Source organism: Argentina silus (genome assembly GCF_951799395.1).
Source record: "Argentina silus genome assembly, chromosome: 10".
Taxonomy (NCBI): Eukaryota; Metazoa; Chordata; class Actinopteri; order Argentiniformes; family Argentinidae; genus Argentina; species Argentina silus.
The window spans coordinates 9724720-9739473 of NC_139664.1; the positions used below are offsets into that span (position 1 = coordinate 9724720).

Sequence of the window (14754 nt, forward strand, 5' to 3'; positions counted from 1 at the left end):
GAATGTAAAACATCATGTTAATTAGCACAGAATTGGACAACAACCAGCTTAAGTGCTCTCTTAAACTTAGCAATTTTATTTATCAGATTATCAGCACATAATATACATTTACTGAATGTTTCTGAGTAGTTATTATGTCCAACCCTAGTACAAAAGATGTTTCAAAAGGCAACATGCATCAACCTTGATGCTAAATAAATAAAAACTAAAAAAGCCCTGTTAATTAACCTTTTGATTATGGCAATACAAAAAAAGATAGAGGTCGTTTTAGGTTACCGTTAACACAACTATTCTATTAAATGATTCATTGTCAATGTCACCAGGTCAACATCAGGGTGTCATATGCTTAATGTGTGTATGTTTTTTTGGGAAAGGGGGGGGGGTCATTTCTTCTTCTCGTCTTTCTTGCCCTCAGGGGGTTTGGAGCCTGTCTGGGATGCTAGGGAGCCCATGGCATTGCGGATTGCCTCGTTGTTAGGGTCAACACCGGGAAGGTTCTCCAGAACGCTCTGGAGGAACTCTGGATCTTGCATGACATCATAGTCCTCCTCATCCTACACACAAAGGGGTGGGGAACAGGGAGGATTAAGCAGATGAAATTTCTAGAGCTATTGGTCATGTTAGAAATTGCAGTCAGACTGCACACCAGATCTTTACAATGTGTGTTTATAATCTCAGAAACCATATTGCTATATGATATAGCAATATTCTACACTGCGCAGCCAAATGTAGTCAATCTCTAACATGACCCTGGATGCTGTATAGTCATGGTCGACATTTTCACTGCCATTGTCACAGTGACACTGTCCTAACAAGTTTTTCTATAGTTTCTAGCTAATACCTATTTTTGATCGCGAATGGTACATTATTATAATTAATGTACCTTGCAGCTGTGCAGTGCAGTGTTGTGTGAGGTTTGGTCTTACCTTAGCAGCCTCTGTGGAGTCCATGGGGGCTCCTGTGTCCATGTCCATTGACTCTGCGCCCCCAAACTCTGTAGGAAAATGTGCAGGGCAGAGATGTGGGGAACATTTGTAAAGGAGAAAGCAAATGAGCCTGGTTGTTTTTCTGTGTGTGTGCTGTACCAAAAGTGTTTGTATAGACGCTAGGTATTGAAGGCAGGAAAAATGTGACACCTGATAATTCAGTGTTTGCAATCTGTAATGACTATCTATAAATCTATAAATAGGTGCTGTATATGAAAGCTATGGGAGGTTACAACAGGTGTGTGTCACTGACCTCCCCCTGCTCCCTGCATGGACATTTGCAGTGCGTAGGCAACCTGTTCGTCCTCTGTCATACGGCTGAAGTCAGGCATAGCGGGCGTGGCTGTGTCTGTCTGGGGGACGGACATCTTCAACAGGGCGTCCTCAGACTCTGCAACGGGAAGACGAAAACAGAGAGAGAGACAAAATGAGATAAGAAAGAGAGAAGGGAGAAAGGGGAGAGATCAGAGATGTGATGTGAACTTGGGTAATACACTGAAATATAGGCATTATTTTTGAGTGACCAGTGTATTGCCATTGATCGGTGGACTGTTGTAGTGGAGTAATTTGTTGGTGCCCCGTTCTCTTACCATCAGCGGTAGATGAGGGAACCCCCACCTCAGTAGCTGACACCACTGTAGCCCTGCGGGCCTCATCCTCCTGCCTCTGCCTCTGTTCCTCCATAGACACCCTCAGAGCCTGGAGAAATCAAAAAACAGAGGGAATTGGAGTGTGTGAGATGTGACAGCATGAGTAAGAATACAAGACAGCCTGCAAATCAGCTTGACATAGATGCAGACCCAGCCTCCCTCCACTCTTACCAGTGCAAGCTCTGGGTCTGCACTGGGGTCCACCCCAAACTCAAAGTCGCTGGCTCCCAGGCCGAGCATGGCAGCTCCCTCCCCGGCAAGGATGGGTGAGGAGAGCAGAGCGTCAGCCAGACTGGGGCCTGGGGGAACAGTCACCAGGTGGGAACCAGCCCCCTCCTTCCCATTCAAAGTGTTTATGAAGGCTGTCAACTTCTCTGTGTTCATCTCCTAGAGGGGTGGGAAGGGGGGAGAGAGGGAGTGGGGAAAGAGAACAGGATGAAGGAGAAGAGAGAGAGGAGTGGGGCAAGAGAGGGAATGTAGTAATAGATGGGAGACCGTGAGGGGAGGGAGGGAGAGAGAGATAGCAGAGACATAGTACTTTAGTATCAGTAGTTAGCTCATATGTCATAGCAGGGGGATGGGGGAGTTGCAGGGATACATACCTCTTCTCCAAAGTTGATGATGTCCACACTAACTTTCTCTTTCTTAAGACGCTTCGCCATTTTGACCAGCTAAGGAGAGTCGAAAATTATTTCAAAGGTGAGACTCACAAGTATTTAAAGACAAACTAACACATGTACACATACACACATACACACACACACAGGGGAATAAACTCACATCCTTCTCATTGTCCTCCACTGGGCTGCCCACAAAGGCAATGATGCGCATCTTGTGGTTCTTCCCCTGCCTGTGCTTCAGAGCCAACTAGAAAGTAGGAGAGGAGAGGGGCAGGAGTGGGGCAGCAGAGGAGATTCAATATATCAGCAGGATGAAGGGCGAAGAGCAGTACATTATAATCTAATATTGTGTAGTACATGTCCCACTATGTATTGTGTGCTGATATCCATACATAATACACACACTTACTATCTACAGTACTATATGATATACCACTCCATGTAGAAGGGAATGGTAGTGTCATTGATTCGATTATATTGTGGTGTAGCTAGTATTGGGTAGGATACTGACATGTGCCACTCTGATGCCGGTACAGAAGCTAATGTTTCCACGGGGCTGGACAGAGTGCAGTTTGGACAGGATCCTCCCCGTGTCTGGAGTCAATGTGGTCAGCACCTCACAGTTACTGCAGAAGGATAGCAGGATGATGAAAGCATTATGCTGAAATGTTGACATTAGGTTTTTTGTAACACTTACTGAAATAAATGTTATCCACATGTGTATTACTCAGAGAGAGAGAGAGAAAAAAATAATAAACTTACTTGGCCATGGTGATGAGGCCCACATTGTTTTCAGGATTGCTTCGGGTCTTGGAGTGACACACTATGTTGACAGCGTCCTGCTGGGCCTGCAGTCTTGTGGGGAGAAAGTCTCCATTGCGCATGTACTCACTGTTGTCCACACTAAGAGAGAGAACAGAATTGTTTATGTTTGATCAATACATTAAAACTGTACATATTAGCCAACATGACATAAATAAGTGTTAGATCAGCATACATTAGAAACAGTAAACTAGTACACAATAAATAATGTAAATATATTAGTCCAAAAGTTTATTGTTGCATGTACAAACAGTTTTCAGCAGCCAGTGCAACATGACAACATAATATGGTCAAGTAGAAGCAATTGTCCAAGGGGACTTCAAACTCTGGAGCTGTTGTTGCTGAATTATCCCACTTCATGGCACTTGCCACGGAGTTGGACGTGCTTCTCAACTCACCCATCACAATCTTCTTTCAAATGCCCGACTGCCCCCAGCAGTTCGGAGTAACGCAGGACAAACTAATCAAGGTGAGGCAACACCTGCGCTAATTGCGCTCAACTTCGTTACCCCGAACTGCAGGTTACAAAATGTTTGTTCTCCAACGATCGGGACATTTGAAAGAAGATACAGATGAACATCGTCATACATGGTTACTATACAGTGGAAACGTAAATACTGGGATTTATTCAATTCTCTGGAATAAAACCTGATCATAGTTCAACTGTGATGGGTTGAATTGAGAAGCCCGTCCAATTCCGTGGCAAGTGCCATGGAGTTGGATAATCCAGCAAGAGTTGTTGTACAGGCTCCAACCAACGGAGGCATATAGAACAACAGGTTCCAACTCCACCAGAATTATCCATCGATACCGCAATGGAAACAATATGACACACACATGTTGTTTATTCTACACATTTAAATTTGAGTTTCCTATGCAGAGCAGCCTACAGTATAGGGTTACCCGTACATAAACCACATATATAAATGGCTCTGCAACTACAGTTTGGTACTCATCCTACACACGAGAACAATGCATGGCTGATAACAATGTTATTGTTTTCAGTGTTGAACATGGTGGCCAGCCAGGTGTCACTGACTACAATATGAATAACGTCGCCACTTTGTATTTGTCCAATAACTCAAGCTGATAACTGTCATTTCAGCTCAGTAAACTACGTGCGATTCTGTACAAGATTGACGCGTTACCTAGCTAACGTGAACCTAATGACTAAGGAAAATATAGCCCACAATTAGCTAGCCTCCCGACCCGGCCCTATACAATACGTTTCCGCTAATTTTAGGGTTTAAAAATAAAATAAATATGCCCATGCACATCAACGACCTCCAAGCATTTGCCTTGTTTTATAACAAATACTGATAAATTGTTTATTTGTGTCCCTTACCAGACCATAGTACTTTCGAGCCCCATCTTGGATCTTTGGAAGCTACTACGTCATTACCAGAACTGACCAATGGGAAACGTAGTTTTTCTTCAGCCAGAATTATGTGGCAAGTGCAAGTGCCTGGGGGAGGGAAAGGAACTATTTCATTGGCCTGCTGTCTGATGTCCACATGTGGGACTACGTCTTTTCACCTTGTGAGATCCAGCGTTACATGAGTGACCTAAACTTCACCCCATAGGCTCTAATGTTTGTGATTGTTTTGTGCTCTTCTGCTAGAAGACGTGCTGCCTTAAATAAATAAATCTGAGTGTCATGCCTCTTCTACAAACTTTCAACAGATCTAATAAATCCTACTCAACATGGTCACCATTGTGAGAAAATCTCTACATTGGGATAGATTATATTTGATCACCATTAACATCCATTGTTTTTGGTTGACACCACTTTGCTCTTTAAAAGAGAGCATTGTTCATTGTTCTGATAGATGATTAGACAAAAACCTAACCACCTCATCAGTCCATTGTGTCTTCTGGGTTGGGTTCCCTGGTTTTGGTTTGTCACCTTTTGTGGAAATGTTATGCAAGTGCATAGAAGTATGGGTGGCGACAGTCCTTTCATTTAAAAATGTCACTGCACCTGTTCGTGCATGTGGGACTACGCCTTTTCATCATGTGAGATCCAGCGTTACATGAGTGACCTAAACTTCACCCCATAGGCTCTAATGTTTGTGATTGTTTCCCCTGTTGTGAACATAAAAGGCATATCTGTCAATGTGACCTATTATCATCATAGCAGTTTATTATTACAAATGGTACTATTGCTTATTATAGATATACTGTGATCATACTAATATTGTATTCTAATTGTGATAGTTGCATTTCCAGAAACCATACCCCTGTGTATAGATCTTTCCAATTAAGCAATCTAAAACTGAATCTTGTTTGCTGACATCCTTGTTACTGAGGGTTGAGGCCAGCTCTTGTACAGCTAGCAATATGCATACTCCTTTACAAAAGGCAGAATAAATAATGAGAGTGGTTAACAATAGCCTTCCTGTCCACCGTTCAAGTGACAGTTTCAGAGGTGTCGCTGAGAAGACGTGCTGCCTTAAATAATAAATAATAAATAAATCTGAGTGTCATGCCTCTTCTACAAACTTTCAACAGATCTAATAAATCCTACTCAACATGGTCACCATTGTGAGAAAATCTCTACATTGGGATAGATTATATTTGATCACCTTTAACATCCATTGTTTTTGGTGACACCACTTTGCTCTTTAAAAGAGAGCATTGTTCATTGTTCTGAAATGTTATGCAAGTGCATAACATATGTGCACTTCTATAGAAGTATGGGTGGCGACAGTCCTTTCATTTATAAATGCACCTGTTGTTTCCTCATACGTTTAGTGATACAATACATGGGCTGAGGATAAATACTCATCACTCTTCCTCAGACTCTCAGACAAGACCCAGATACTCACACAATTCTCAAGGTAAGAACATGGCAAGTCTGTCCAAATATGATAAATGGAATATATTGGGGATGATTTTAAACAAGCTAAAACATAGTCTGTTTTAGGCCACTAACAAATAATGTTATTGCAGGGATGTATGTTAAACATATTAACAGTATTGTTTATATTGTTCTTGTTGTAAAACATTTTGAGACAATTGTCATTGTAAAAAGTGCTATAGAAATACATTTGATTTATTGAAATGGTCAAAGACAAAATAAATCTTACAGCTTTCTACATTTTCTTCTTAACATTAAAACCACTGTTGGTTTAATCCTACCAGATGGAGAAAGTATTGATCATGCTGGTGATGTTCACTGCCTGTTGTGCTTTAGCTCAAGGTAAAGGTATTGTTTCTCCACATTTGTGGTTTTGTTTTCCCACTATACATGTGGTTAGATTAGAAATGTACCAATCCTTTGCTACAGTGCAATTGTTTTTTTTTCTCAGCATAAAAGTAACAAAAAAAGTCATGAAATAGTGTACCTAAAAGGAAGAAACATACAGGTGAAAATAAAAACAACAATTTTCTAAATCTTTGTGATTAAACTGATGATAGACATGTCTGAGATAATCTGATCTTGATCACCTGTGCTGCAGACCTCTCAGGTAAAGTGTTCACCTTTCCACAAGAGACCAAGACAGCTCATGTGAGGCTGATGCCATCTGGAGAAAACTTCACATCTGTGACGGTCTGTCTCAGGTAACTACTGCAGTATCACGCATGGAAGCAAACTGTGAAAATGGTATTATGAAATCCATGCGTAAACCCCCTCAAAATATTTCTCTCAAGGTTATTCACAGATCTCAGCACAGGCCATGTACTCTTCTCTCTGGCAACCCCTTCAAACTCCAATGGCTTCCTGCTCTTCAAATCCAGGGACACAGATAAGATCCAACTTTCTGTGAGTGACAAAGAGGTTTTCTTCCTGGGACAGGACTACACTCTCAACACCTGGCATTCCATGTGCTCCACCTGGACGATCGACACAGGGCTGGTGCAGCTGTGGCTGGATGGCAAACCCAGCTCCCGGAAATTCACCAACTCCATGCTCATCAACCAAACCCCAATCATCATCCTTGGCCAGGAACAGGACTCTTATGGCGGAGGTTTTGATACAAAGCAGTCTTTCGTTGGCCTGCTGTCTGATGTCCACATGTGGGACTACGTCCTATCACCTTGTGAGATCCAACGTTACATGAGTGACCTGAACTTCACCCCAGGGAATGTTCTCAACTGGAGGGCCCTGGAGTACCAGATCACAGGGAGAGTGCTGCTGGAAGACAAGCAGAGGGACTGCAATCATTAACTTCGCCAGATATTCAAGAAGAAAATCTCCTGTATACACTACTTAAACTAATGAAAGAGAATTGGGACTGACTCAACGATATGACCTAACAATAAACAGCGAAGCAACTTTGACAGAGAGCAAAGCAAGATATTAGCAACAGACTTATCTCATCCGCACCCATACACAGTCTATGTTTGTGATTATTACCCTGAATGTGTTGAAATTATTTTAAATGTTTGTATTGATCAAAGTCCTCTAGAGGCAGTTTCTTATATGTCAAATCATCAAATTACAAATAAAAACCTGTAAAAACTTGAGTGAAAAGCCTTGAGAACCTGTGATAGAATAGCTGGAATAGTAGCTGGCATGACCTCTTTCTGTGGGTTCCATTTCTGCAAGAGCACGTTTAACAAGCTGACACATAATGGCTGGTAATAATGATCCATTACCTCATGTTCATAAATAAGGACAAGAACCAACATTTAGAAAATATGTTTAATTCTTTAAAATCAGAGAGACAATATGAAAAACATCACCACCACATCACTGAAAGATGGCAGGAGGGACAGGCAGCACATACCGCATGAGAAGGCATTTCCGTGACTCCTATATACATATCCACATTTTATACAGACAGAGTAAAAATATAGTCATTGAAGCAGACGGCAACCAGCAACATTGACTCTGAGACCGTGTGAAACATTCACATAAAAAAGCATGGTAGATTATCACCCCAGAGTCATGATGAAGAGAATATATAAGTACATTCTATATAAGTACAATCATCTATGGTACATTATACAACTTCGGAATCATTTCAGCCTACAAGGTCATAATAATAACAACAATAAATATGATTCTTGAAACATATAGATGGCAGACTTTTTCATATTGCATTAGTTCATACTGTATGTCTTGTAGTGTCTGTGTTGAGTGTTACCGCCCCTTGAGCACCAAAGGGTGATGTGTTTCTTGTGCTGAGGTCAAGTGAAAACCCACAGACTACAATGAGTTCAATCCAGGATCTAAACAGAACATGCTAAAACAAGGTTATCTGAGACTGTCTAGACTAGTATATTAAGTAATCCGACATCAAAAGTAATTATCCATGTTCATGGGTTCAAATGCAAACCCCTGATGTCCCACTAAGGCCCTCTAGTTGTGTTAGTTAACATCCATCAAAAATGTGATTCAGAACTTAGGAAAGTGGGTCTTGGAGTGTTTTCTTTGGTGGCCAACCTTTCTCAAACCAACAGAGTAAGACTCTACTGTTGGTTGTTCAGTAAGTGGGAGGCCGGCCCCACCCTGAAAAGTTTTCTTTGTCTCGTTACTTCCTTAAAACAGAGCAACTAGTGTTTTGGCTCCATTTAGTGTTCAAGTTTAGTAACTACTGTTTAGCTCCATTTAGTGTTCAAGTTCAGTAACTACTGTTTAGCTCCATTTAGTGTTTAAGTTCAGAAATTACTGATTAGCTCCATATAGTGTTCAAGTTTTGGAACTACTGCTTGACCCCATCTATACAGGCCGCTGATTGACACTAATTTGATTAAAATCAAAATTCATCCACACATGACCAGCATGGTGGAAAACTATGTGACAGAATGTGACACATGCAATGACCACGACCCAAAGATGGTCTACAAGTGTCCCATGGGAAAGTTCCCAGTACCAGACGCACCATTCAAGGACATCAGATATGGGTGCAGACAACAGAGTGAAAGGCTACAGATACCAACTAGTAATGGTGGATAGGCTCACTAAGTGGGTGGAAGCCACTCCCTGTAAAAAAGAGACAGCCAGCACTGAAGTAAAATGGCTAAGGAATTAACTCATTCCCAACCAGTATGCCACGACACCAGATTGACATGGCTAGATGCACTTCCCCTAGCACTGATGTCGATGAGGAACTCACCAAACAGCAAAACACATCTAACGCCCCATGAGTTGTTGACAGGTCGCTCAAATGCCAGGTCCTCCAAGAGATGGAGGCCACCTGCCGTCCTTAGACATTTGGCAAATGAATTGCAATGACTACATGAATGCATTGACTAACTTGTCTCGAGTTTTGTCTGACCAGGTACGGCAGGTGGAGGCAGAGCCCGAGACCGCAACATCCAAGACTCCTGTGGTAAAGGTTTGCTTCACACCTTAAGGGGTGTGAAAGGAGGGTTTTGTTGAGAATTTTTTGTTGAGAATTTTTTTATAAAAAACAGTTTATTTTTGGTTCACACCTTAAAAGGTGTGAAAGGAGGGTTTTGTTAGAAATTATTTTTATAAAAACAGTTTATTATTGCTATAATAAAAATACATTATTGCAGTGTGCTAAAATTTACTAATGTGATGGCCTGTTGATAAATGAGATGAATCAAGCATTAGTTCCATGGTACGTTGGATTAATACATGAAGAGGTAAGGGTCAGGTCATCAAGATAGATGTTGCAACACACACATAACACAAGAATGATGTAATGGAAAAATACTAGGCTAGGAAAGGACAAATCAGAGTAGGTATATGTTTTCTTCAGCAGGTCAACTCGTTCTCCAGAGGGAACGGACCGGCGATATCTCTACCTGGAATGGATTGGGTGTCAGGGGGGTGTGACCAGCCCGTGAACAACAAGGGATGCCAAGTCTAAACCATGGTTCCTCCCCAACCAAATAGCCAATCACAATTATTTTGTATACTGTAAATGCTTTGTTTGACATTTTGAATGTATCCATTTTTGGAAGGTTGGTTACAGATTAACAGCTTGCTGACTGTGATTTTCTTCGCCAAAAGTGGTCCTTGTACAAGCCTAGAATTCTGACATATAAATAAATAGCTAAAAGTAAGAAGTAGTTCGTCTTCTCCTTCAAATAAAGAACACGTTTTCTCACAGAACACAAAAAGCATATCTGTCAATGTGACCTATTATCATCATAGCAGTTTATTATTACAAATGGTACTATTGCTTATTATAGATATACTGTGATCATACTAATATTGTATTCTAATTGTGATAGTTGCATTTCCAGAAACCATACCCCTGTGTATAGATCTTTCCAATTAAGCAATCTAAAACTGAATCTTGTTTGCTGACATCCTTGTTACTGAGGGTTGAGGCCAGCTCTTGTACAGCTAGCAATATGCATACTCCTTTACAAAAGGCAGAATAAATAATGAGAGTGGTTAACAATAGCCTACCTGTCCACCGTTCAAGTGACAGTTTCAGAGGTGTCGCTGAGGTATTCATTGATTATCATTGATCAAATTTCCTTACAGCAGGACCGTGGGCAAATCTGAAGTAGGCAAGTTAACCATGCCTTCTATTGCTTAAATAGAGGAAGGTTTTGTGCTCAAACAATGCTAGAAGACGTGCTGCCTTAAATAAATAAATCTGAGTGTCATGCCTCTTCTACAAACTTTCAACAGATCTAATAAATCCTACTCAACATGGTCACCATTGTGAGAAAATCTCTACATTGGGATAGATTATATTTGATCACCTTTAACATCCATTGTTTTTGGTGACACCACTTTGCTCTGTAAAAGAGAGCATTGTTCATTGTTCTGATAGATAATTAGACAAAAACCTAACCACCTCATCAGTCCATTGTGTCTTCTGGGTTGGATTCCCTGGTTTTGGTTTGTCACCTTTTGTGGAAATGTTATGCAAGTGCATAGAAGTATGGGTGGCGACAGTCCTTTCATTTATAAGGAAGAGGAAGTAGAGTGAAAATACATTTCCTCATACCTTTAGTGATACAATACATGGACTGAGGATAAATACTCATCACTCTTCCTCAGACTCTCAGACAAGACCCAGATACTCACACAATTCTCAAGGTAAGAACATGGCAATTCTGTCCAAATATGATAAATGGAATATATTGGGCATGATTTTAAACAAGCTAAAACATAGTCTGTTTTAGGCCACTAACAAATAATGTTATTGCAGGGATGTAATTGGCCAAGTTAAACATATTAACAGTATTGTTTATATTGTTCTTGTTGTAAAACATTTTGAGACAATTGACAACTAAAAAGTGCTATAGAAATACATTTGATTTATTGAAATGGTCAAAGACAAAATAAATCTTACAGCTTTCTACATTTTTTTCTTAACATTAAAACCACTGTTGGTTTAATCCTACCAGATGGAGAAAGTATTGATCATGCTGGTGATGTTCACTGCCTGTTGTGCTTTAGCTCAAGGTAAAGGTATTGTTTCTCCACATTTGTGGTTTTGTTTTCCCACTATACATGTGGTTAGATTAGAAATGTACCAATCCTTTGCTACAGTGCAATTGTTTTTTTTTCTCAGCATAAAAGTAACAAAAAAAGTCACGAAATAGTGTACCTAAAAGGAAGAAACATACAGGTGAAAATAAAAACAACAATTTTCTAAATCTTTGTGATTAAACTGATGATAGACATGTCTGAGATAATCTGATCTTGATCACCTGTGCTGCAGACCTCTCAGGTAAAGTGTTCACCTTTCCACAAGAGACCAAGACAGCTCATGTGAGGCTGATGCCATCTGGAGAAAACTTCACATCTGTGACGGTCTGTCTCAGGTAACTACTGCAGTATCACGCATGGAAGCAAACTGTGAAAATGGTATTATGAAATCCATGCGTAAACCCCCTCAAAATATTTCTCTCAAGGTTATTCACAGATCTCAGGAGAGACCATGTACTCTTCTCTCTGGCAACCCCTTCACACGACAATGGCTTCCTGCTCTTCAAATCAAGGGACACAGATAAGATCCAACTTTTTGTGAGTGGCAAAGAGGTTATCTTCCTGGGACAGGACTACACTCTCAACACCTGGCATTCCATATGCTCCACCTGGACGATCGACACTGGGCTGGTGCAGCTGTGGCTGGATGGCAAACCCAGCTCCCGGAAATTCACCAACTCCATGCTCATCAACCAAACCCCAATCATCATCCTTGGCCAGGAACAGGACTCTTATGGCGGAGGTTTTGATACAAAGCAGTCTTTCGTTGGCCTGCTGTCTGATGTCCACATGTGGGACTACGTCCTATCACCTTGTGAGATCCAACGTTACATGAGTGACCTGAACTTCACCCCAGGGAATGTTCTCAACTGGAGGGCCCTGGAGTACCAGATCACAGGGAGAGTGCTGCTGGAAGACAAGCAGAGGGACTGCAATCATTAACTTCGCCAGATATTCAAGAAGAAAATCTCCTGTATACACTACTTAAACTAATGAAAGAGAATTGGGACTGACTCAATGATATGACCTAACAATAAACAGCGAAGCAACTTTGACAGAGAGCAAAGCAAGATATTAGCAACAGACTTATCTCATCCGCACCCATACACAGTCAAGCATCTGCGCATGTACACAGGAGTTTGTCTCGAAGTGATAGCTGCGTGACAACAAAGACATTAAGATTAGTCTCTTGCTTGCTTCACTTTTGTGTTGATGGCCGCCCCGCAACTCATGGTCACGTCATAACGCTGTCTACCTTGAACATAAATATACTCAAGGCCCAAATGATTCAATGTTTGTGATTATTACCCTGAATGTGTTGAAATTATTTTAAATGTTTGTATTGATCAAGGTCCTCTAGAGGCAGTTTCTTATATGTCAAATCATCAAATTACAAATAAAAACCTGTAAAAACTTGAGTGAAAAGCCTTGAGAACCTGTGATAGAATAGCTGGAATAGTAGCTGGCATGACCTCTTTCTGTGGGTTCCATTTCTGCAAGAGCACGTTTAACAAGCTGACACATAATGGCTGGTAATAATGATCCATTACCTCATGTTCATAAATAAGGACAAGAACCAACATTTAGAAAATATGTTTAATTCTTTAAAATCAGAGAGACAATATGAAAAACATCACCACCACATCACTGAAAGATGGCAGGAGGGACAGGCAGCACATACCGCATGAGAAGGCATTTCCGTGACTCCTATATACATATACACATTTTATACAGACAGAGTAAAAATATAGTCATTGAAGCAGACGGCAACCAGCAACATTGACTCTGAGACCGTGTGAAACATTCACATAGAAAAGCATGGTAGATTATCACCCCAGAGTCATGATGAAGAGAATATATCTATAGTATATCACAATCAAATTCAAAACATGAAATATAAAAAGGTGAAACTGTAAAATAATTCCCTCCCATATGCAATACACACTACTTAAGCCTCACATAATTTTCTGTCAGAATACATTATTAAGTACAATCATCTACGGTACATTATACAACTTAGGAATCATTTCAGCCTACAAGGTCATAATAATAACAACAATAAATATGATTCTTGAAACATATAGATGGCAGACTTTTTCATATTGCATTAGTTCATACTGTATGTCTTGTAGTGTCTGTGTTGAGTGTTACCGCCCCTTGAGCACCAAAGGGTGATGTGTTTCTTGTGCTGAGGTCAAGTGAAAACCCACAGACTACAATGAGTTCAATCCAGCATCTAAACAGAACATGCTAAAACAAGGTTGTTATCTGAGACTGTCTAGACTAGTATATTAAGTAATCCGACATCAAAAGTAATTATCCATGTTCATGGGTTCAAATGCAAACCCCTGATGCACCACTAAGGCCCTCTAGTTGTGTTAGTTAACATCCATCAAAAATGTGATTCAGAACTAAGGAAAGTGGGTTTTGGAGTGTTTTCTTTGGTGGCCAACCTTTCTCAAACCAACAGAGTAAGACTTTAAACTGAGCTCTTGGAAATGATGGGGAATCAATCAGGGTTATCAGGGATCAAAAGACAACGGTTGGGCAGATGGACAGGTTCTGAGGACTACTCAATCGTTTCAGTTCATGACCATGGTTAGATATACATTAACTATCATTAGGAATGGCATATGAGCATTTGTATAATAGGAGGTGGGTTAGGGAGGAAAAGTACTGAATACAATAACTTGAAATGACTCAAAGCATGAAGTAACTCAACATGAAAGAAGTGTGTTTTAATTCCCAAATCAACACACCTATGCCCTTTCTGTGTACTTCAAAAAATGTTCTGCTATCATGCAGAAAAGATACTCCCAGAAACAGTGAATGTTCTGACTGTTTCTCAGAGCTCCAGAAAAACATCCAGTTCATCAAATGGTATGTTCTGAAAGATAGGTTTCCTCTAGGTAGTTTCAATATGCAGTGTGTCCATGAGCCATGCATAAGTCTATAGCATCTTGATTGTTTCCCAAGTTGTGCTGACAGTTAATCATACTGCATTCTGTTGATAGCCATGGCTGTTTCCAGCCTCTAGTCTCTTCACAGGTTGGCGTGTGTGTTGTTTGCATTCTTTGGTGCCATGTCCCTGGCTTTTAACACACAAAGCCAACATGTCTGCCCAATTCCCCAAACCCCTGTTGTGCCACCATGCATTGATCAACATAAATATTTCTCCATCAGACAGGATTTCCACCTTTCAGTCAGTCTGTTTCCATCTCACTCCCCTGATCTCCCCCTCTGCATTACAGATCACATGTGTAATCCTCACTGGCTAAAAACAGGTAACTTCTAAGCACACT

General features: G+C 40.7%; 3 protein-coding genes across 6 annotated transcripts; 2 read left to right on the plus strand and 1 right to left on the minus strand.

Moving 5' to 3' along the window:
* Positions 1 to 53: 53 nt before the first annotated feature.
* On the minus strand, positions 54 to 4484 carry LOC310810547 (26S proteasome non-ATPase regulatory subunit 4-like). The gene is made up of 10 exons (XM_083678342.1): positions 4424 to 4484; positions 3019 to 3159; positions 2768 to 2882; positions 2417 to 2503; positions 2239 to 2307; positions 1808 to 2023; positions 1577 to 1685; positions 1240 to 1377; positions 927 to 994; positions 54 to 554 (listed from the first exon to the last, which is right to left on the minus strand). Exons 1-10 carry the CDS (start codon positions 4447 to 4449, stop codon positions 384 to 386), a joined length of 1140 nt encoding a protein of 379 aa, XP_083534468.1. The 5' UTR covers positions 4450 to 4484; the 3' UTR covers positions 54 to 383.
* A 1350-nt stretch (positions 4485 to 5834) lies between these two features.
* Positions 5835 to 7531, plus strand: LOC310811539 (serum amyloid P-component-like). 2 transcript variants are annotated; one of them, XM_083679731.1, is made up of 4 exons: positions 5835 to 5918; positions 6223 to 6280; positions 6540 to 6642; positions 6733 to 7531. In XM_083679731.1, the coding sequence occupies exons 2-4, from the start codon at positions 6223 to 6225 to the stop codon at positions 7247 to 7249; spliced, it is 678 nt and encodes a 225-aa protein (XP_083535857.1). In that variant the 5' UTR covers positions 5835 to 5918; the 3' UTR covers positions 7250 to 7531. The 2 variants fall into 2 exon arrangements, with proteins under 2 accessions (XP_083535857.1, XP_083535856.1); XM_083679730.1 differs by having other exon boundaries at positions 5847 to 5918; positions 6223 to 6286.
* A 3435-nt stretch (positions 7532 to 10966) lies between these two features.
* Positions 10967 to 12870, plus strand: LOC310810986 (C-reactive protein-like). 3 transcript variants are annotated; one of them, XM_083678940.1, is made up of 4 exons: positions 10967 to 11056; positions 11368 to 11425; positions 11685 to 11787; positions 11878 to 12870. In XM_083678940.1, exons 2-4 carry the CDS (start codon positions 11368 to 11370, stop codon positions 12392 to 12394), a joined length of 678 nt encoding a protein of 225 aa, XP_083535066.1. In that variant the 5' UTR covers positions 10967 to 11056; the 3' UTR covers positions 12395 to 12870. The 3 variants fall into 3 exon arrangements, with proteins under 3 accessions (XP_083535066.1, XP_083535065.1, XP_083535067.1); XM_083678939.1 differs by having other exon boundaries at positions 11029 to 11056; positions 11368 to 11431; XM_083678941.1 differs by lacking the exons at positions 10967 to 11056; positions 11368 to 11425 and adding an exon at positions 11461 to 11591.
* The last annotated feature ends 1884 nt before the right edge of the window (positions 12871 to 14754 follow it).

Coding starts and splice junctions, on each gene's coding strand:
- LOC310810547 (XM_083678342.1), bottom strand. CDS start 4,449: ATGGGGCTCGAAAGTACTATGGTCTG. Junction 2,504..2,767: donor CCGGCATCAGAGTGGCACAT/GTCAGTATCCTA, acceptor CCTACTTTCTAG/TTGGCTCTGAAGCACAGGCA. Junction 555..926: donor ACTCCACAGAGGCTGCTAAG/GTAAGACCAAAC, acceptor CTTTGTGTGTAG/GATGAGGAGGACTATGATGT.
- LOC310811539 (XM_083679730.1), top strand. CDS start 6,223: ATGGAGAAAGTATTGATCATGCTGGTGATGTTCACTGCCTGTTGTGCT. Junction 6,287..6,539: donor TGCTTTAGCTCAAGGTAAAG/GTATTGTTTCTC, acceptor CCTGTGCTGCAG/ACCTCTCAGGTAAAGTGTTC. Junction 6,643..6,732: donor TCTGTGACGGTCTGTCTCAG/GTAACTACTGCA, acceptor ATTTCTCTCAAG/GTTATTCACAGATCTCAGCA.
- LOC310810986 (XM_083678939.1), top strand. CDS start 11,368: ATGGAGAAAGTATTGATCATGCTGGTGATGTTCACTGCCTGTTGTGCT. Junction 11,432..11,684: donor TGCTTTAGCTCAAGGTAAAG/GTATTGTTTCTC, acceptor CCTGTGCTGCAG/ACCTCTCAGGTAAAGTGTTC. Junction 11,788..11,877: donor TCTGTGACGGTCTGTCTCAG/GTAACTACTGCA, acceptor ATTTCTCTCAAG/GTTATTCACAGATCTCAGGA.